The sequence below is a fragment of the Lathamus discolor genome, chromosome 2 (genome assembly GCF_037157495.1).
Source record: "Lathamus discolor isolate bLatDis1 chromosome 2, bLatDis1.hap1, whole genome shotgun sequence".
NCBI lineage: Eukaryota > Metazoa > Chordata > Aves > Psittaciformes > Psittacidae > Lathamus > Lathamus discolor.
The window spans coordinates 17,005,279-17,026,135 of record NC_088885.1 but is presented as its reverse complement, the minus strand read 5'-3'; the positions used below and the strand labels follow the sequence as shown (position 1 = coordinate 17,026,135).

General features: G+C 36.9%; 1 protein-coding gene across 5 annotated transcripts in view; it reads right to left on the bottom strand.

Annotated features, from left to right (window-relative positions):
• Nucleotides 1–20,857, bottom strand: part of TAX1BP1 (Tax1 binding protein 1) — a 55,998-nt gene that overhangs the window by 3,515 nt on the left and 31,626 nt on the right. For 2 of the 5 annotated variants that reach the window (XM_065665946.1, XM_065665949.1), the window contains exons 8-15: nucleotides 16,806–17,033; nucleotides 15,378–15,524; nucleotides 13,987–14,080; nucleotides 12,706–12,824; nucleotides 11,261–11,386; nucleotides 9,790–9,861; nucleotides 6,257–6,431; nucleotides 5,756–5,904 (exon numbers count right to left, since the gene is read on the bottom strand). In XM_065665946.1, the coding sequence (XP_065522018.1) occupies nucleotides 5,756–5,904; nucleotides 6,257–6,431; nucleotides 9,790–9,861; nucleotides 11,261–11,386; nucleotides 12,706–12,824; nucleotides 13,987–14,080; nucleotides 15,378–15,524; nucleotides 16,806–17,033 (1,110 nt within the window). Of the gene's footprint in view, nucleotides 1–5,755; nucleotides 5,905–6,256; nucleotides 6,432–9,789; nucleotides 9,862–11,260; nucleotides 11,387–12,705; nucleotides 12,825–13,986; nucleotides 14,081–15,377; nucleotides 15,525–16,805; nucleotides 17,034–19,429; nucleotides 19,613–20,857 lie in introns of all 5 variants that reach the window. The other 3 variants (XM_065665952.1, XM_065665950.1, XM_065665951.1) reach the window with 3 other exon arrangements.

Here is a 20,857-nt window from a genome sequence, read left to right as displayed (position 1 = left end):
ATTACTTAGCTGATCTTCAAAATTGAATGTGCATGGGACCATCTATTCCAGCAGACATGCTGCATCTTTTCTACATGTAACTGATGCATACATTCAAATATAGGTCATTTTTAGGCTAACATGCTTTGGCCTTTGAAGAGTTAATGGAAACAGGGCAGGATGGGGAGATTCCCTCAATATTTCTGTTCTCCTGACAACAGCTGTTTAGTTTCAACCATTTAACATTTCCATTAAGCAGAGTGGGGCTTGCAGTGACAGATGCTAGCAACAGACGTATTTCCTGTCTAACTTGCTTGCTTTGCACCTGCAGTAAAAAAGGCATATGGGGTTTAAAGTATTATTTGTTCCTTTGGGCACAAAAGAGATGGGGATGTACGTACTGAAGAAGAAAAACTACTCCAAGTGCTACAATGCTACAGCTTATATAGCACCAAAACCACAACAAATGTGCTGAATACCAGACTAAGCACGCCAGGACTTCTCTGCAAAAACAAACGTGTGTCTTCCTCCAAAACCAAAAACAGTTCGACTACAAACACAGGCCTACCTAACACTTAAATCCTTACAAAATACTTTCTTACACATCTTTACTGTTTGTCACTCAAACACAGGGCAGTTTTATCACAGCACTTCCTAATACCTGGGTACAAATTACAAGGTATATGAAGTGTTTCTTCAGCAAAAGGGCCTTTCAGACTCAAGCTCCTTAAGTTATATATTCATTTGGTATATAAGGGCATTAACCCAAATTCTGTGGCTAACATGATGCAGATGGGTCTCTTTTCCCCTTCAGAATTACTAAGGCATTCAATAAACCCCAACTTTTAGAAAGGTTCTTTGCACAAACCTGAAAGAACTGCTGACCTGAACTGTAACAAACCCAGAACTCATCACCCCTGCAGTGAGCTGCCTTCTACACAAGTCTCAGAGTACCACAGAAACTTCCGTTTCCCCACCAGAAAAGCAAACCTGTCTTTATGCAGGCATCACACAGAGATTAAAACGTACTGAGCAGCAAGTGAAAGATGTTCACATTACACAACTGGAAGTGCTCTCACCAAAGCGGCCTCCATCTGTATCAGCGGTGGCAGCAGAAGCAGACTGCTTTAGCATCAGCTGCCCCACAGGCATGTTCCTGCTCTACTACCACAGTCCATGGGAAACCCAAGATTTTAATTAGAATTCAGAGTCTTGTGGATTCCAGTTAAAATCTTTGGATGGGTTTATGGATTTATGCAAAACTCTGCCATTTAAAAAGCTTATTTAAAAAGAAGTCAGCCCTGCCTGTCTACTTTATACAACAGGTTAATAGCCTGGGGGGTTAGTCTGTTCTGGGTAGGTGTTTCACCTTACTTACTCCAGCTCATTTAGCTACTAGTCAGAATTTTGCCCCTCCTTTTGTTAAAGCTCAAAAGAACACATTTAGGTTACTGCTAGTCACTTGGTAAGATAAAATGATTTACATCATTTGTCCTTTCCTTCAGCATCTGGCAAGTGTGATGCCCTACCAGGTACAATATCACATTCCTCCTCGTTCCTTTCAGAGGAACTGATGTGAACAAGAGTATGATGCTTTCCCCTACATGGGCACTATCCCACACTGCTACCTTGTTGGCACGTGCTTCAACCAAAGGCAAACACAAGTTACTGACATCAGAAAAGGCTTTTTTCAAACTGTTGAAGTGACATTTAGTTTGGTATGCTCTAAGAATACAGCTGTCTCATGACCCAGTTCAATTAACTGTAAAAGACATACAGTGGGTTCCTTATATAGTAGCTTCTGACGTGCACCATGTGACAATGACAACACCAAATTCATACTACCCTGTTAAGATAGGGAAAGTCTGTTTTTTCAGTGTACTTCTGCTCTTCACCAAGTATATAAAGAAAGATCACTTCTTAACCTTTTGTTATGCTTAAACCCAAACAGGAACAACAGAAATCCACGTTAAGCATAGATAAAGGTGCTTATTGCGGAGATTACTCTATAATCAAAGAATGGTCAAACAGTAACAGTGAGAACCTTACCTTAGTCTGAAATTTCACAGCCATTCTAATTACAAGTTACAGTAAACAGTAAACAAGCACCAGTAACTAAAATTGTAACTCACTGCCCTGGGGCAACTGGGAACTTCTGGAAAACACAGACCACGTCTCATTGTACTGGGCTCTGACAGCTGCTTTTCAATCCACTTTTTGCCCATTTCAGATGGACAAAACTCCTGAAGTGTACAATGTAACACAGAACTCTACAAAGGGAGGAGGGGTCTTACTCATCCTGGTCCACAATCACGTAGGTGCCCAGTTTCTTCCAGCTAGTATAACCAATGATACAGTATTTATTCTAATGATGTTGTAAAGCATATGCTTTTCAACCTGACACTTAAAAAACAGTCACTCTCCCACAGTAAAACAAGCCACCCCCAAAAGATTCAGAAGCCAGAATGAGAAGCCACTAGCTGAAGCTGCTTTACATAGGGTCAGACAGTAACTGCCAGGACACCAGGCCTCAATGGCTTGGCCTATGCTGTATTTTAAGCATAGGCATCAGCTTACTCTCAATACCCCATGGTCAAGTCATCCAAGTTATTTGGACAGAAGCCCATGCTTCATATTTTGAGAGAGAGACACCTTAACCTGCCCTTTGCACACACCCAGAGCCAGCTTTCTAGCACTCCATTCTGATGATTAGAGACATAGCTGCACATACTCGATCCAGGACCCCTACAGTGCCCTGCAGTGATGTAACACAGTAGGTATGTGGCCTCAGCTCCTTCCAAAAAGTCTGCTATCAGGCACCCACCACCTGGCACTGTGGTTATGTAGCATGACAAGTGCCAGGCCTTCCAAATTCCAAAGTTTGGATAATGAGGTTAACAAATTATAAAGGATGCCTTTAACATCATGACTTAACTATTATCACTGGACTGTAACTCTGACTCTTTAACCACAATGAGTTCCACAGATTATATGTATCAAAGATAAATATAAGCATTCCGCAATAAAGCATGACAAAAAAAAGAAGAGGGTTTGTCACTCAACGAGGGAGAAGGGAAAGCCAGACATTGCCTGTCAGAAACAAGCACAACTCACCTAGTTTTACCAAAACTAACCAATTTTGTCTCAAGTACTGCTTTCATAATCGCAACTGCAAGCAGTTCCAAGATTGCCAAACAGAATTAGAACCAAAGCCATGTGATACTGTACAAAACCCACAGATTTAAACAATCCACATCTCTGATTTCTACAGAGCATTTTAACATGCCACAGTAAGCGAACTGATACCCATCTTAAGATTTAAACAGTAAATGAACAGACGCACTGCTGATGTATATTATGGGCAAAGTGGAAAGACTAGTACATATGTTTTCTGTCTGTGATTCAGCTCTGCTGTGGGAGTGAAATCAATCCCCTCTGCAAGCAGTCTTGTCTTCCAAGAAGTACCCAGATACCAACTGCTCCTTTTATGTCTACCCTATATGGGAGATAGTAATTGGCTGCCAGGGTAAGATTAGGCTAATGAAGTGGAGTGAGGGTTTTTTGCTGGAAGAAAGGCCATTTTGGATTCCTGTCCTGGTTGTCAGTGCCCAGAAGTTACACTTTTCATCCCCCACAAGCTTACTGTGACTAACAACATTGTTTAAAGGTCTCAGGATAATTATTCCGGGCTTACTGCCAACTGTAATCAGGACCACTTTTCTCAAACTCTCACTTTCATATATGTAAGTTTTGTTTATGGATCTCTCCCGTACGTAACTGCTTCTAGAAATTATTTGCTCCAAATGATTACATTTTGGTCAATTATGGGAGCATGAGCAAATGGAAAGCTAGTGCTGAGTACACGATGGCAGGAACTTGTGGCAAGGCCACTATTCTACACAAAACTGTCACTGTGTGTGTGCTCATCTGGCATGATTAACACACCTGGCTTATCCCTCTCAAAAATCGCAGTTCAACTGGCTGAAGAGTTCAAAAAGCTAAAGCTACAAAGAAATCTGGAAAGTCTTAGAGTCACACAAAACTGATGTTTTTTCTCATCAGCCAAACACATGGCAGTTCCCATTCCCAAGAAACAAAATTTCAGGAGAAACAAGAATCGGAACACAACAGCAACATTAAAACACAATTCTGATGTGTTTGCATACGTATCCTTTCTCAGTCTACAACTCAGAAACTGAAGACAGTTTCCCCCTGGTTATGGTCTTTAAATACTGCACTAGAGCTGGTTTATCTTTGGCATATTATTAAGTCTCTCTGGAAAGATTCCTGTAACTATCCATTTCCAAGTAAATTTGAACACTACACATACACTCTGGTTTTTCTGGTAGGAGCAAGCAAATGATTCTTACTTGAAAGCAAAAAAATAAAGACCTAAATTATTTTATTTAAAAGCACCTTTTCTCAAGTTGAACTTTATTTAAGCCTGTTATAGTCCACCTCATTACAAAATTCCAAGCTGTGTCTGCAAATGAGCACAAGACTCAAGCACTGTTTCTCCTGGGTTTGCAAGAGGGCAAAGCACATAGATCAGAAAGAACACCCTGCTAATTAAACTGAAGCAGATGACTAAAGAAGAGCTTGTCATATGTAATATCTACGTCAAGAACGATCAGATTAAATATGCAAAATGTGAAGTAAAGGTGGAGAACAGCATTAATCTCGCATTCTAGATCTTGAACAGGCTGCAAAAGTTCTGACAGTTCCTCTAATTATTCACAGTAATGGACATTGGGGGCAAAAGGTAGGAGGGAGAAACACATTTTTCTCCATTATAGGTGCTGAGCACCAGGGCTAAAATCATGCCTGTCTGAACACTGATCAGCTTCTGCAAAGGTTAATAGCAATTAAAAGTGGCAAACTAGACTAAATGAGAAACGGGTCATGATACCACTGTACTTGCAAAGAGCACAATACTTTGCAGAAAGGTATTCCTTGTTTAATTTTTTTGAAGGTGCAAGAGTATTTGGAAAAAGAAAGAGTAATAAGTCTGTTCCTGTTCAAATGAAGACATACAGTCCAGTGTACAACAGAAGACAATTCTTTATACCAGTACAAGCAAGTTAACTGTGCTAAAAAGCTAACCAGTTTCTACTTAAAACATAAAGCCCTAAAAAGGGAATCAGTGAGAATCTGTCACCTTTAGCTTAATCAGCTTTAGATGACAGTCAATTAGTTCTTCCAAGTCCATGTCTAATAGTAAAAACCATTCAAAATGTAGATTAGTATATGCATATTAGCAAAAGAGAACAAAAGATTAATATATAAGAAGATTCTGATAAAAAATTTTCATTCAGCATTCAGCTGAAAATACTAGTGTCAGAACCATTTTAATTTGTATTTGTTCCCTTACAATTCAGTTCCTATATACAAGTTATAAAATGAGTAAGAGGTGGCTACATTTTGAGCCCTCATTCTACCACACAGGAGAGAAAAATCAGAATGAGTTGAGATTACTTGGATTTTTCAACTTTAGTATTTTAAAAGATAAAGCAGATGCTACTGTCCTAATACCAAACAAGCTGTCAGTTACTCAAGAGACTGGAGGAACAAGTATATTATTATCACTTGATGCAGAGTTTTCTCCTTCAAAGCAAGCAAAAATTCATCTAAAACATTCTTCAGGGAAAAGAAATAAAAAAACCAACCTGGAGTTACATAAAAACAGGCTTATCAGATACGGAAAACCAATGTGCAACTCTTGATTACTCAGTAGTAAATATACCAAGGAAAAAATAATAATAAAGAGGTAACTTGCATTGCTGTCCTCAGGATCTTCTAAACCATCAGGCCGACTAAGATTGCGTGAAGGCTGACTACACACTACATCGTCTTCTAGCTCCCAAAAGGAAGTTCTAACAGGTGGTCTTTGGATCTCATCAGGATTGAAAGCACCATCTGCTCCATCTGAAGGAAAAAAAAACAAAAAAAGAAAACCCAAATAATTAAGAGCATCTTTTTTCATTTGAGATTACAGATGTGCTTCCTTACATTTAAAAAGCAAGACTTACACATTTACAGTTTAGATAAGATTAAATAATAGAAATCACCTCTTTCAAAAGGTGCTTCTTTAAAACTTTATCTTACTGATTCTCATCAGTAAAATAAAGGTATTTTATTGATTCTCATCAATCAATAAAGGCTCTGTATACCAGTACAAAGACTGCTGATACTTAACCTGCATTAAACAAGCCATTGCTTTTGAAACGGTAAGAGAGAAATTATATGGGGGGTGAGGAGTGGAGGGTAATTTACTTACCTCTTCTCTCCTGAATTGCATAGGGGTTTCCATATTGCAATACTGGTAGTCTACTTGGCACTGCAGGAACTGGTCCATTTTCCTCTGAATATGGGTTGCGAAAATGTAATGTCTGCTGTGAAATCTGTCCTTCCATCATCCTTCCAGCTTGATTTCCTGGTGTCCTATCAAGTTCCTAAATAATGCAAAGTTTAAGATGTAATTAACCTAGAGAGTCCTAGTAAAGTTTCTTCTTAGTGGGCATGAGAGAAAGGCTAGTTTGTAGGAGCACCCTGAAGAAAATACTGTTACTCTGTGGAAATCTCTCTCAAAAAACAAAACAGCATGGCAGAAAGGGCACAAGTATGCACATTTGAAAATGTAACTCTTCCAAAAATTAGTATACTTAAAACTCTAAGTTCTTGCATATAACCCATAAAGATTATAATAACTATTATAAACTGCTAAAGGGTTTTTACAACTTACAAACCACTGTAAGTCTAAGCCAATATATATGCTAAAAGACAGTAATTAAAGTGACTGAAGTGTGATCACCGCACCAGCTGTAATTGATCCAAAGAAGTCTCTCATCCTCCTGTTTAATAAAACAGGTTAAGGAAAGGAGATCATGTATGCCAAGAACAGCCAAAGGAATATACCATTTCCCAGAACCAAGCAAAACATTCTGAGATGTTGAAATGAAAATAATAATTTAAAAATAGAGATTGTTAAGAGAGAGATGCTTTCGAATCATCTTGTTATTTCTGGTTAGCATTTTCTTTTGGGTTCTCCGGGTTCATGTTTAGCATTTGCTAACGTAATGTTAACAAAAACCTCAAACATGGAAGTGTGCCTTTTCCTCAAGACTTTAAAATGAAACTAAAAGCCAAAACTTCAACTACCCATTTAACTACATGGGAAGTAAAATGTCTCAGTTATTCAAAGGAAAAACTCAATATATTTTTCTTAGGAAACAGGTAATCTTCATCCCAAACCCTAGAACACAAAAATGCAAAAATCAAGTAGCAACAGCTAATCTGAAAACAAAACACCACTCAAATGAAAAAAGATGGAAATTATACATTTATTGCTATATATGTACTATCAGGTTTCAGACATAAAAGGTTTAGACTCCAACAGTATCATCACAAAGACATATTCAAACAGGAAAAAAGTGGTACCTACAAATGGCAAGGCAGCTTACAGAAAGTTTTGGAGCACTGGCCATAAAGACAGTAATATTCATTTTCTTTTAGAAAACCCTTCTAATAACACCCTCAAAGTAAAATATCCTCCTGCAGATATGATATAAAACTATGTTAGCGTTACTTTAGATTTATAGACTAAATTGTACATATGATTTAAATGGTTAGTGTTAAATGGTTAGGATTACATCCTAAAGTTTTAGTGAGCATGTAAAATCTAAATAATTCATCTTCACTCCATACAAAGCAGGAACAATTAATTATCAGTGAAATTAAGATTTTCCTTTCTAAATCCAATTTATTCTGCAATATGGAAACAGTTTAGACTGAGAGGCAGTGGCATTAATATTTTAATTTTAGCATCACATAAGATTAAAACAGAATGTAGATCAAAGTAACTGTAAAAAGGTAAAGTAGCCTTAGCCAGAAGTTGGATAGCAAGGATAAAGACTGATCTTTTTAAAAAGGCCATATAAGTCTGTAAATAAAATAGAAACCAAGTAATTTTATAGGTTTGAAGGGACAACAAATGAACATTTTTAGCATGCTCTGTTTGGTGACATTTATAAACAAACACTGATAATGGAGTATAAATTGAAAAGCTGTTTACTCTACCGTGCTTAACCTTTTAAATCATGGTTCCAGTCTAGCAAGGCACTTTGATTCTTCTTTGTAATGTAAATATCTATAAATTTCACAGATGAAGTTCTAAGCTTTTATAAGCCCCATACATTATTATTACATTTGTTCTTCTTCTGTGGGGCGTTTAAAATTACTCCCTCCAGCTAAACTAGGTTTATCAGAACTCTTATTTTGCTTTGAGTCAGAAAAACATGGGTGATCTATTAAAAACTGCATCGTTAGAATAAAAATGAATAAATACCAGCTACTCGAGCATTTAGAATTTTACAGAACACTTAACTAGCTTAATCTGAAATTTGTTTCATTTCAATTTAACAGTATGCAAATTCCTGTTGTTACCATGTTTCTGTTCATCCTAGATTTTTAAAGTAATCTGAACAAGTCTAACATTTTCACAATGTCATCCAATCCTATCTGAATGTAATAAAGACATTTTATTATTTCACTTTTCAGTAAAACCTAGCTTTGATTAATTGTCATATAGTACCTTAGAGGTACTTCCAGCATTAGCATTACAGAACATCTGATTTAACAGTAATGGTAATTAATCTGATGAGACAGTGAACTCTTCAAAGAAGCAGCCCATTTTCTAGCACATATTTAAAAATCAGAGTACTGTTTGTGTACTGTTCTTTTCTAATAAAGATATTTTTCTGGCTGTAGTTTACCGAAGTCACTACTGTCACATGTCAAGCTGCTCTTACTATTACAAGCAGTCAGTAAAAGAACTGCAGATGTCAAAAGGATTTGGTTGTATGCACACATCATGAAAAACCTGGACATTATACTGCTGAAATGTCTACATCTTTAGCTATAGGACAACACTGGATAAAAGCAAAAATAGTCCTAACCAGTGATGGAAAAAACAAACTGTCACACTAGGTATGAGTGTTCACGTCTTATGCCAGGATTCCAAAGGGAATAACGTTTACTAATTGTACTGCCCATCAGCAAGTAACTCCCGAAAGTATCAGGGAGAGAGTCTGTCTCAAAGGAAATAAATTCCTGCAACTTTTGTTAAATGATGCTCCCTTAGAGCAGAAAGGCTGCAGTATGAGCTTGATAATAACCTTTTCTATCTGGCCAAGCAGCACGTGCACTAAACTAGTATTAGCCTCTAGATGCAACAGGGCTGAACATCTTTAACCAAGAGATAAAGAGAAGCAATGCAGGAAGGAGGCTGGAAGTCCACTGAAAACTTGTACAAAAACAGTGATGCTGCCGATATGAGAATGAAGTACAGGTCAAAAACTTGTAGGAATTGCTACGTGCTGTGAACCGTACAGCTAGCTGCTCAGATTATTAATTTACACAGAGTAATTCCTATCTGCGAACAGAAAAAAATATTTAAGATCCTGGATGGAATAGCATTCTAGACAGGAACAAAGAAATCATTTTTGACACTGCAGCATTTTTGTTAAATCATAGGTAGAAAATATTCTAGAACACTACTGCAGAACAATAAATGACAACATTTTCAAAGGCTGAGTCAGTTTTGATGTACTAGGGTCTACATTTTATTTTTAATGTGTTAGTAGTACTAACAGAATTTGTAGTTTAAAATGCTAACTCACTTTGGCAAAATATCCCAATATGGAAATGTTTAAAGAGTAAACGAATTCTCACTTAAAAATATGTTGCAATTCCTCAAACTAAAGAGCCTCACAAGTGTTAATATACAAAATTTAACAGGAATCCTGACAATACCTTTTCACTGGTAAACAGTTCCAACTGTGATGCCAGTTCCTTTATTCGTCTCTCTTTTTCTGCTAGCTGAACCTATATGAAAAGAAGTTTAAGGTTCCTTATTAGTGAATAGAAACTATTTAACTGCATGTTATATTATGAAAACCAAGTTCATCTTTCAGATGGAAATCATTTTGTCTACTACAGTTACATGCAACTTCTAGTACTACTAGATCAAAACCACCTATTCTCCTGAGTTTATCTACTGGATAAGAGCAGAATGTTAGCAGCCTTTTCTTGCCAGTTTTCAGCAAAAAGTTGTGGAATCAGAATCAACTGACTGGGAAGGAAACCCTGCTTTTCTCCACCACTTGCACCCTCCCTAATGATAGTAAGTTTTGAATTGCAGTCCAAATTATTTCAATTTTGGAACAAATTATTTATTATTCCAGCTGTTGAGAAGTTAAAAAAAAAAAACTAATTTATTTACATTCAATTATGCATGGCAACCAATCGCTGCTAGTTAATGAAACTTAATAAATTGGAAAGAGTCATGCATTTTATAGAATTGAAATTAGAGCTTTGTGTGTCAAAAAAAAGGTCAGCCTACACAGGTCTGATGTAAGCTGTAGAATAAATTCAGCATTTTATAAAGAAAAAGTGCTGTCATTTCTAGTGGAAGGGAATTCCTACTACAATTGATGTGGTAGCACTTCAATTTAATCCTTGTTCATCACAATGGGTAAAAATGTGCAACAGTATTCTACTCTGTCATCTACACTACCACCATTAGACTACGAAAAAGCATAAAAGCTGGTCTTACGGAAATTTGCTCCTCTTAACCTTGTTGTTGACATTTAAAAAAAACCCCAACACTTCAATACATAAACAAAAACCACTTCAATATATGTATTACTATCACATAAACTCAAAGATTAAGGCACCTTGTAAGCTAAAGCTGCCCATTATGCTTGACTTTCTGGTGTTTGTGCTGCAACACTCTAAGACTACAGTTGGAATTCTCCAGATTAAGTAATTCTCTCATGATGATTTCAAAAACAGTATCTTGTATCTCTCTAGTTAGTTCAGATAAAATGCATTAGACATCACCACACTGGTAATGCAGAATGCAATATAAAGATTTTAGACAAATATACCAATCAATAGTCCTCTTAGTACTCTAGTAAGCAACGGGAAATCGGAACTTTCTAGCCCTTTTCTTCCTGTAATACATTAACATCATTTAGAGGTTTGTCTAAATCTGCAATATTAAAAGACTGACAGCCATTTGTAATATACTTAGCAGGTCTGCCTTACTTTAAAAGGAGCATTACAAGACTCTGTTCTTTCTACAAGTGCAAAACAGAGTTTCTATTTACAGCAAAAATACATTCAGTGTTTTCTCCCTATTAAATCTCTTCATTACTTGAGCCACTAGAAATGAGCAACTATGTTAAGAACATGGTACCATTCATAAAAAAAAGTCACTTACTTTATACTGATCTTCCATTGCTGCCAGCTGTAATTTTATACCCTCATTGATTTTTACTTGCTCTTTCCACTTCAGCTCCAGTTTAGCTAGCTCATCAGCGTAAACACTGCATTTCATCTTCTCCTCCTAGAGTAGTTTATACCATGATATGAAATATTTACAATTTTGAGAGCTTTCCCCTCCCACCCCAACAATGACACTAATTCCATGCTTTTACAAGACCATCTATGAATGGCTTCCCCAAGTAATCAAGCCTGACTCAAGGCTCTGAAAACGACACAACCAGTGAAGACTACATAAATGATGTTCAATACATACTTTTTCTTGCCTGAGTGTTCAAGAAGCTGGTATTGTCTTTAGCTTCACTATTTCAAGTTTCTTTCTATCCTAATATTACACTGTAATCGTGATTATCCTTTCAGGAGTCTCACTTTAATACAAAACCTTTCCCTATGCAACTTTTGCAACTTAAATATCTTTCATCCAGAAGGTCAAAGGCAAAGCTTTCCCCAAGTATAATTACAGAAGAAATAGCCAGCAGAAGTTAATACAGGCTCTCCGTAGACAGGGTAATGAGCAGAATTATACACAGCTGTTACATCCTGGAGAGCACATTAAAATAGAATAATCTCATTGTGATAAACAAGAGAAACAAGATGAACAGAGACAAGACAACACCCAGAAAGCATTCCTTAATTCGACAACCAGCATCACTGTTGCAGTACTCCATCATACATATATATATATACAAACTGGTTAAATGAAAATCAAGTCAGGACAGGCATTAATATTTGAAGGGCATTATTTTTGTGGCTACAGCACTACTGGTGCCAAATTTTGTCCAGAGAACCACACAGATGCCTTTATGCACGACTGAGCCAAAGCTAGTAGGTAGCACCCACTCACACATCAAAGCCTCAGACAGTCAGATCTGGAGGAGTTATTATACTTGAACACTACTATACTTGCTCCAGACATAAGCTGGCTTATAGCAACGTGCTGTGTTTGATTTATAAAAGCAATTGCACTTCAAATATAATGAAAAGAAGTATTCAAAACCTCAGACATACGAATATTTTTGTTCACTTGTTTTCCTCCATCTGGGTTTTCCTGAAGAGTCCTTATCTGGATTTTCTAACACAACATGTAAGTGAGAGCTGACTGAATCAGAATGTGTTTCCTTACAGAATCACAGAATAGTTAGGGTTGGAAAGGACCTTCGAGATCATCTAGTTCCAACCCCCCTGCCATGGGCAGGGACACCTCACACTAAACCATGACACCCAAGGCTCTATCCAACCTAGCCTTGAACACTGCTAAGATTTCTACCATAATCGCAGTGCATCACAGAAGTAAGGCAACTCAGCTGGGTAGGCTTCGTGGTTTTAAGACTTAGCACCTATAGCTACTTTCTGTTCAGCTTTCCGAAGCAGCCAATCACTTACTGCCAACATTTGCTTGCATTTCTTATACTTCTCTGTTTTCTCAGCAATTTCTTTATTCATTTCACGTACTTGCTCCTTTACGACGAATTCCGAAACTATGTCAGATGAAACAGGGCTAACTGTGAACATTGAAGAAAAAACAAGGACATTGATTTTTTTTTGCTCCATAAATAAAGTCTGTATAAGAGAGATGACAGGCCAAATTTGACAGTGCATCAAGAACAGTGCTCCATGTTATCTAAGCAAACAGTTAATCAGAGGCAATCAGTATCATGTGGCTAGTAATACACAAGATCAGCAGTGATATCAGCACATCTATATTCAGTTCTCTCATACACTGAAAATGGAACATAAATATATGTATACATACTACAAAGACCAACATTAAAAACAGACACCTCTCCCCTTAGCTCCCAAGAAGGTAAACACCAGAATACATATGATATAATGCTACGTATTTTATTTTCCCATAAAAACATATAGTGCCTCAGCAATCTACTTCATAGAATGGACTGAGTTGGAAGGGACCTTAAAGTTCATCCAGTTCCAACCCCCTGCCATGGGTAGGGACACCTTCCACCAGACCAGGTTGCTCAAAGCCTCAGTCAGCCTGGCCTTGAACACTGCCAGGGATGGGACAGCCACAACTTCTCTGGACAACTTGTGCCAGTGTCTCACCATGCTCATGGTGAAGAATTTCTTCCTTAGAAGAATTATTAAATATATTATTATATATTTGTGTTTTAGAAGATTAATTTTCCAAGAACTTCATAGCTCATAAAAATCATAGCCTAGTTAAACATTTTCCAAGAAACCACTACTGCCTTTAAGTCATGAGAACACTCTATAGACTTGACCTTGCAATCACATAATCAGAACTTTTCAGTAAATTTGAGTTTACAGTAGAATGGTACAGTGGAGAATCATTACAGCATGACTGCAAAATTTGGGAAGTTTTTGGAGGTGTTTTTGGGTTGGGTTTTTGTTTGGATTTTTTACACTAATTACTAGCTTGGCAAAACCATCTCTGTGTTAACGATCACATAGAAATTCAGTCCTACAGATATTAACAAGTATCAACTGTTTTGAAAATATAAATAGAGTAATTTATGAATGATACCACTTAAAGACAAAATTTTTAGATGAATTTTCATATGTCTAATCATTGCTTGGATTAAAAAAGAACAAGTCTACCTACTTCTTACAATAAACACTATTAGGTACTACTCCACATAGACAACACTTTCAGGCTGAGACAGACAAGATTTAAGCTGTTGATACCTGGAGATGCAGAAAACCTTTTGTCTGTAACGACGGCAGTAGCTGTCTCAATGTTAGACGCATTTGTCATTTTCTGTTGATGCCCTGCAATTTTCTTTGTGAAAAGAAATTTTGGTTTGGTATTTAATTAAGTGAAAGCCAAAGCACAAAGTAACATGCATTTTGCATTATAATCTCCTCCAAAATTGGACTAGATGGAATTGCTCATTAAAACAGGAGGTAATAATAAATGTGCAAACACATTTAATTCTATTAAAGCTGAAACTGCCTCAGACTATAAAGTAAGATTATAAAAATCAAAGGGTTTTTTTTTTCTAGAAACAGTCATTTCTAAGCAAATTATCAGAAAAATCTCATTTTCTAGAGAAACAGTTACACTTATATCCATCAACTTAAATCTGATATTACATTAGAAAATGGAGCCTGTATTACTAATGAGTGCTGGGTGTCCGAGTAGTGGAATCTGGTACGTGCTATCAGATGTACAACACAGCCAAAGATGTGGAAGATTTTTTAGGAAAAGCTACATGTGTTCTGATATCACACCTCATTCACCATTGACCTTCTGGATGAGAAGACAACTCTTTAATCTGTAGTAGATCAAAGCTAAGTAACTACCCCACTTGTTTTGTGGAAAGCAGAAATAAATATTGTTTTGCTTAAGAATTTGTGTATCTTGCCACTGCTCTTATGATTTTTCCCCATTTAAGCTGCTTTTCAACTCAGTCACTAATTTTCACAGAATTCTGAAGAACTCTCTCAAGTCTGCTTGAATACTCACTGACACGTTCCACTACCAGGTGGCATAAGACTCACACAATTATTGCGAAAGCCTCATTTATGGAACAAATCTTAGACGAGTGATAAGAATACAAAACACATATGGAATACAATTATACACTGCGTTGTGGAACCTCTCCCAGCTTCACTTTGAAATCCTCCTCCAGGTTCTCCACTTTCCCCTCTTCTGGGTTTGCGTTTGTTTTGTAGGGTTTGGGGAGTTTTGTTGTGGGGATTTCACTTGGGTTTTTTTGGTTGTGTTTTTTTGGGAGGTTTTTGTGGTAATGATGTTACTGAACAGAAGTAGTAATTATGGGTTTTTTTCCTGCTTCAGTTTCAAAATTCTTCTTTGAACAATGTTACGCTTATAGGTTCAGCCAAACTCTGTTAGCTTTCTACATATACCAGTTACTATAATCCTGTGCTGGGTTTCAACAACTACCTAAAAAGAATCATAGAAATAACGTAGCATTACAGAAGAAATGGTAAACTAAAGAGCCATTGCTTACCACATGCTCTAATTTTCTAAAAAGCACTGGGGTTTGCAGAAGGAAATTAATTAGTTGCTGAAAAGTTACAAAAGCAAGGGCAGTTTCTCCCATTCTACTTACTGCCTGTTCTGTAAATTTGTTTACTTGTTTTTGAAGTTTTTGACATTCCTTGAATTTTTCCTTGTAATGATCAGCAGCCATTTGCAGACGAAGCTTCAGATCTTCAACTTCTCTGCGCAGTTCCTGCTCCACTGTGTTTGAAGTTTCCTTAGAATTAAAAAAAAAAAAAGAAACTGTTCTCCCTTTTTGTTCAAATACCACTATTTCCCAAAGAGCCTTTTTTCAATTAAAGAAAGTATACTCTACGTATGTACAGAAGAAGTTCCTATTTTCTTTGTGGGAAAGAAAGGAATAGAGTAGTACAGCAGAGAGAAAAGCAGCTGTGCTGAACTTCATTCCAGTCAAGATACACTGTGGGAGTAAATAGGCACTGGTAGAATCCTCTTCGCCTGCCTCTGGTATTATTATTCTGTGGACTAATGTATATCAGAAGTCTGAACACCTTCCAGAAGAGATGTTCTAGCTACCTTATAGACAGCTATAGCAAACATGGACAGACCACAACTATATTCCATCACACTCACTGTATTTCTACTAGAAGAGATTCAGTTGAGCTGTAACACTGATACATGAGCTATTCAGACTATGTTTACCAACTGGTAACATCAATCATTCAGATGATCTGCTACTTTTTTCAGGATGCAATTCAAAAACCTTGAGTATTACTGAAATTCTTAGAAAAACCCACGTAATTCTTGGATATTTTAAGTATAATAGTTCTTTTGAGGGTTGTACTATTCACTTTGTATTTACTGCACTATTTTAATTACTGTTCTCCACAATGTATTTTTAAAACCTGCTACATCATTATAGTAATCCTAGTAGCAAACTAATCCAATGCAGTTGCAGTCACAGAAGATCCAGTGCAAAGCTCACTTAAGTCAGAATGATGAAACTTGTATTAGCTCACTAGATTTTTATCCAAGAGAAAGAAATACAGTTGCCATTACATTAATATTTTTATACTCACAAACATTAAAGCAAATTAACTTTGACTATAAATAATGCAAGGACTCAAAAGAATCAAGACAGAATCCATCAATGAGGAAAGAGCAGTACAAAAAGAAATTCTACCCATCAATTTACTTATCTGAAAGTATTTTTTAATGCTATTGTGGCTCACATAAAAAAATTCAGACAGGGACAGGATTCAAAATAATACACAGAAATACTGTATTATTCTGTGAAAATACTGGGGGGGTGGGAAAGGAGTTGCTATAAGTAGGAGCCAAAACCTCCTTTATTAACAACCTTCCAAATCAGCTAACATGACCTTGATTTAACATATTATCTTGAGTGCCAAAAGGGAATTTGATAATCATTTGTAATAATCATCCATAAAAATTTTATTCCGCAACTTCAGCAAAGCTAGCTCTGACAGATTTCTTAAACAAAGGTAAACTTCAGTACTAAACACTGATAATTTACCTCATCATTTTTCAAAGCTGTGATTTTTTTAAGTTCAGCTAAAGCATCAGCAAGCTGCTTTTTGCATTTTTCATTTTCCAGGCGTGCACTGTGAAGATCTGCCATCGTCTTATCTCGCACGTTTACTGCATCACTCAGCTCTTTTGACATTAGGACAGCTTCTTGTTTGCTAGCCTGAATGTGATCTTCAGCTTTCCGAAGCTGTTCTTTTAAAATACTTGCATCCTCCTAGGAAAGAGAAGATAGGGAATAGAATACATCATTTTTTAATTCAAAGCTTGAAGGTTGGCATAGGGATTAGAAACATTTGAAAGAAAAATGAGATTTTCCTGGTGGCTTTAGCAAAATGACTAAATCAAGAGGTTAGCACACAAGCCCTACTTTCCCCATTTGCCTTCTTTGATAACAATGGTATGAAAACATATTTCACTATGACATAAAAGCACATTTAAATATTATTTTATCTACACTGGATTTTTGCTGTACTTTCAGCTTTAGTTTTAAACAAACATGCAAAAAAGTCTGTTTTCCAGAATATCTTTGTTCTTATCACCACAGAAGTCTTAACAAGAACAAATGGCCATCCAGCTTCAAAACCCAAGCTCATCCCACAGTAAGATACTGCAGGTAACAGAGTAAGAGGTCTTACAATGCCCACAACTGGTCAACATAAAACACAGTAAAGCAGCTTTTGGATGTTTTCCTCATAGCTCAACTTCCCAAGACCTTGCACAACAAGCTTTTCAGAAGGAACTGAGAATAAAAAAAAATTAAGAGCAAGCTGCAGCATGTGGCACTGGGACTGTCAGCACTGCTGCAGTTCCATACGACAGCCCAAGGGCCAACTGACCAACTTGAACTACTGGCTTCTCATTCCTCTGAAAAGCCCAGGATCAATAATAATGATAGAAATTATAAAAATTATTAATAATAATTTAAACAATACATATTAATGATAATATGCAATTTATAATATCTATTATATATCATACAAGATAATACATATAATGTGACAACATATATATTACAGTATATATAATTATATATATTATTATATAATATGTAATATATAATAGATGATATCATATATTATTGCTATTATACATTCAAAGCTACTATAAGTTACTTGCAGCCTCTAGGCTTCCTGAAGGTATAACATTCTCATTTTCTTGAGTCTAGACATAGATTCATCTCTAGTTCATTATTTGGTAATTTCTGAATAATCACTTAGTATAACAAGTCCAGAGGAATACTAATACTCATTTTGTAAACAAAGATGGATGGACTCCAAAACGCCATACAGTCCTGTCCCTTAGCTATTTTTACAGCACTTCTCCAGTGTGCATCCTTCCCACAGGCTGCAGTTCTTCACAAACTGCTCCAGTGTGGATCCCTTCCACAGGGTGCAGACCTTCAGGAACAAACTGCTTCAGCATGAGTCCCCCACGAGGTTGCAAGTTCTGCAAGGAGCCTGCTCCAGCATGAGCTCCTCTCTCCACAGGGCCACAGGTCCTGCCAGGAACCTGCTCCAGCGCAGGCTTCCCACAGGGTCACAGACTCCTTCAGGCATCCAGCATGATTTCCTCCATGGACTGGAATTGGACAATCTCCCTCACCATAGTCTGCATGGAAATCTCTGCTCCAGTGCCTGAAGCACCTCCTTCTCTTCTTCACTGACCTTGGATTCTGTCACATATTCTCACTCCTCTTCAGCTGCAGCTGCTCTTGCCCAGTTTTCTGGTTTGTCTTTTGGGGGTTGTGCTTCTTTTTATTTTCCTCTCCTTTCTTAAATACATTATCCCAGAGGCACTACCACCACCACTTATGGGCTCAGTCTTGGCTAGTACGGGTTCCATCTCGGAGCTGTTGGAATTGGCTCTATTGGACATAGGAGAAGCTTCTAGCAGCCTCTCACAAAGACACCCCCATAGTCCTCCAGCTACCAAAACCTTACCACACAAACCCAACACAGCTATTCATAGTACCGCACTAAAACTAGTCTGAAGTACACTCACCTGGACCATGAACAGCACAGGTACCAGTTCTTCGGCAATTTCACTCTCCTACTATACCACATTGCTAACCACAATGCTACCACACCACATAGCAAAAGTCACTGCTTCCTTAGAGGTCCTACGGGCACTATGGGTTCTCATAAATTTAGTCCATTTATATGCTACCTTGTTCTTCCTCAGGTTCTGCATCATTGTATCTTGACAGCATGTTCACCTAACACATCCTTCAGCCCATCTCCCTTTTTCTCCTCCATCACTCTCTGCAGTCTCAACATATATGATTAACTTTTCTCCTCAACCTCCTTCCTTTCTCAAGAAGTTAAAAAAGCAACTTAGAGGAGCGTACTACTTTTACTGATGCACTTTTACTGAACTCACAAACTCCTTTTTCACACATAGTTCACCTCACAGCTCATCATGTGAGAGACATCAACAAGTTCAGAATGTGAAGAAATGAAACAGAATTCAATCCTTTGCTCATTTTCTGCATCTACTGAGAATACTATAATCCCCTTGCCTTTCATTCTGTACCACTGCTGGTATCTTCAACTTCTTTCTTTCTCTTGTGAAACACATACAACCTTAGATACACTTATTTTAAATGCTTACCTTGCTGGAGGAGGAGAGCAAAAAAGCTTTCTTCATGTTTTCTCTTTCAGCTATGACTAGCTGTAACTTGTCAACCTCCTCTTTATAATATGATATCATGCTTTCTTTGTTTGAATCCAAATTCTTATACGTCTGGATTTCTTTTACTAGTTTGGTGTTTTCTATTTCTGTATTCAAGTGTATCTGTAATGATGCTAAAAAATGTCAAACTCTTCTTCCACGTTATGAAACCTACTGTTCACGTGTCCATTTAAGTGTTCAGTAAATTCTAACTCATCTCCAAGACAGATTACAACAGCTAAATATAAAAGTAAACACTTGCTATCACTGCCCTCCAGAACAAAGTTTCTGCCTGGAATTCTTTCAGCAAGATCACCTACAACAGCTCCTATCTATACCTAGAAATTAAGGCTCCGATTTCTGTCCACAAATTAAACTATTTTGAATTCACTCCTCTCTTCGTAAATGCTGTACAACTAAGGACAAACAAAAAAGAAATGACCTCAAGAAAATTAAAGATAAAATAAACTTCTAGTGGTATGTACTTGCAATCATCTAAGCAAACAGGTCTGCATCAGCAACATTGCTTTAACAACTCTAGAACTGTTGATGACATTTTAAAATGTCATAAAGTTTATCAGATTATGCCTAATAAAGGATAACTGTTGCACTCGGGTGTTATCTGCCCAAAGACTAGAAGATTTTTGTCACTCATTTTAAAAAGGGATTCCATCCTTGTGAAAGGTATTTTGAGATTTAATGACTTCTGGTACACATGTGCCACATCCTGACATTTTCCTATGAACAGAAATAACCTTTTAAATACACTTGATTTGTTTGATACAAGCTAAGTGTTTTATTTTAGCTTTTTTTTTTTTTTTTTTTTTGTCTTTTGGGGAAGGAGGCACTATATTTCATTTTAATATGGGCGTTTCTCAATACCAGCAAAAGAAAGCAGCCATGTCCCAATACAAGCAAGAGAAAGCAGCCATGCTAGCAAAGATACAGATCCTCCTAAAGCTTCTCAGAGTTATGCACAAGACTTAAGAACAGGGATCTAGGAAACAGTCTAGAGAGAGAACTTCAAAGAGTAAAATGTAATTTAGTTGTGAAAAACTGTGTTAAGAAAAGTAGTTACTGGGTGATGTACTGTATAACTACAGAACTTCCTCACTAGTCTCTATTACTTTTTGTTACTATGCCTGCTTTTTAACAAATTAGTGATTCATTCTGCTTCTTAGAGACCTTTTTATACCATGAGATGAATTCAGATGTTATTTTCCTCATTCACTTTTATATGAGAACATCTATAACTGCCTTAAAAATATGTTCACAGAAGCTACCCATTTCCTTTCTTCCTTAACAAATTCAATTTATTAGACTTCCCCATAAAACATTATTACCTTTATTTCAAACCACTTCATTTCA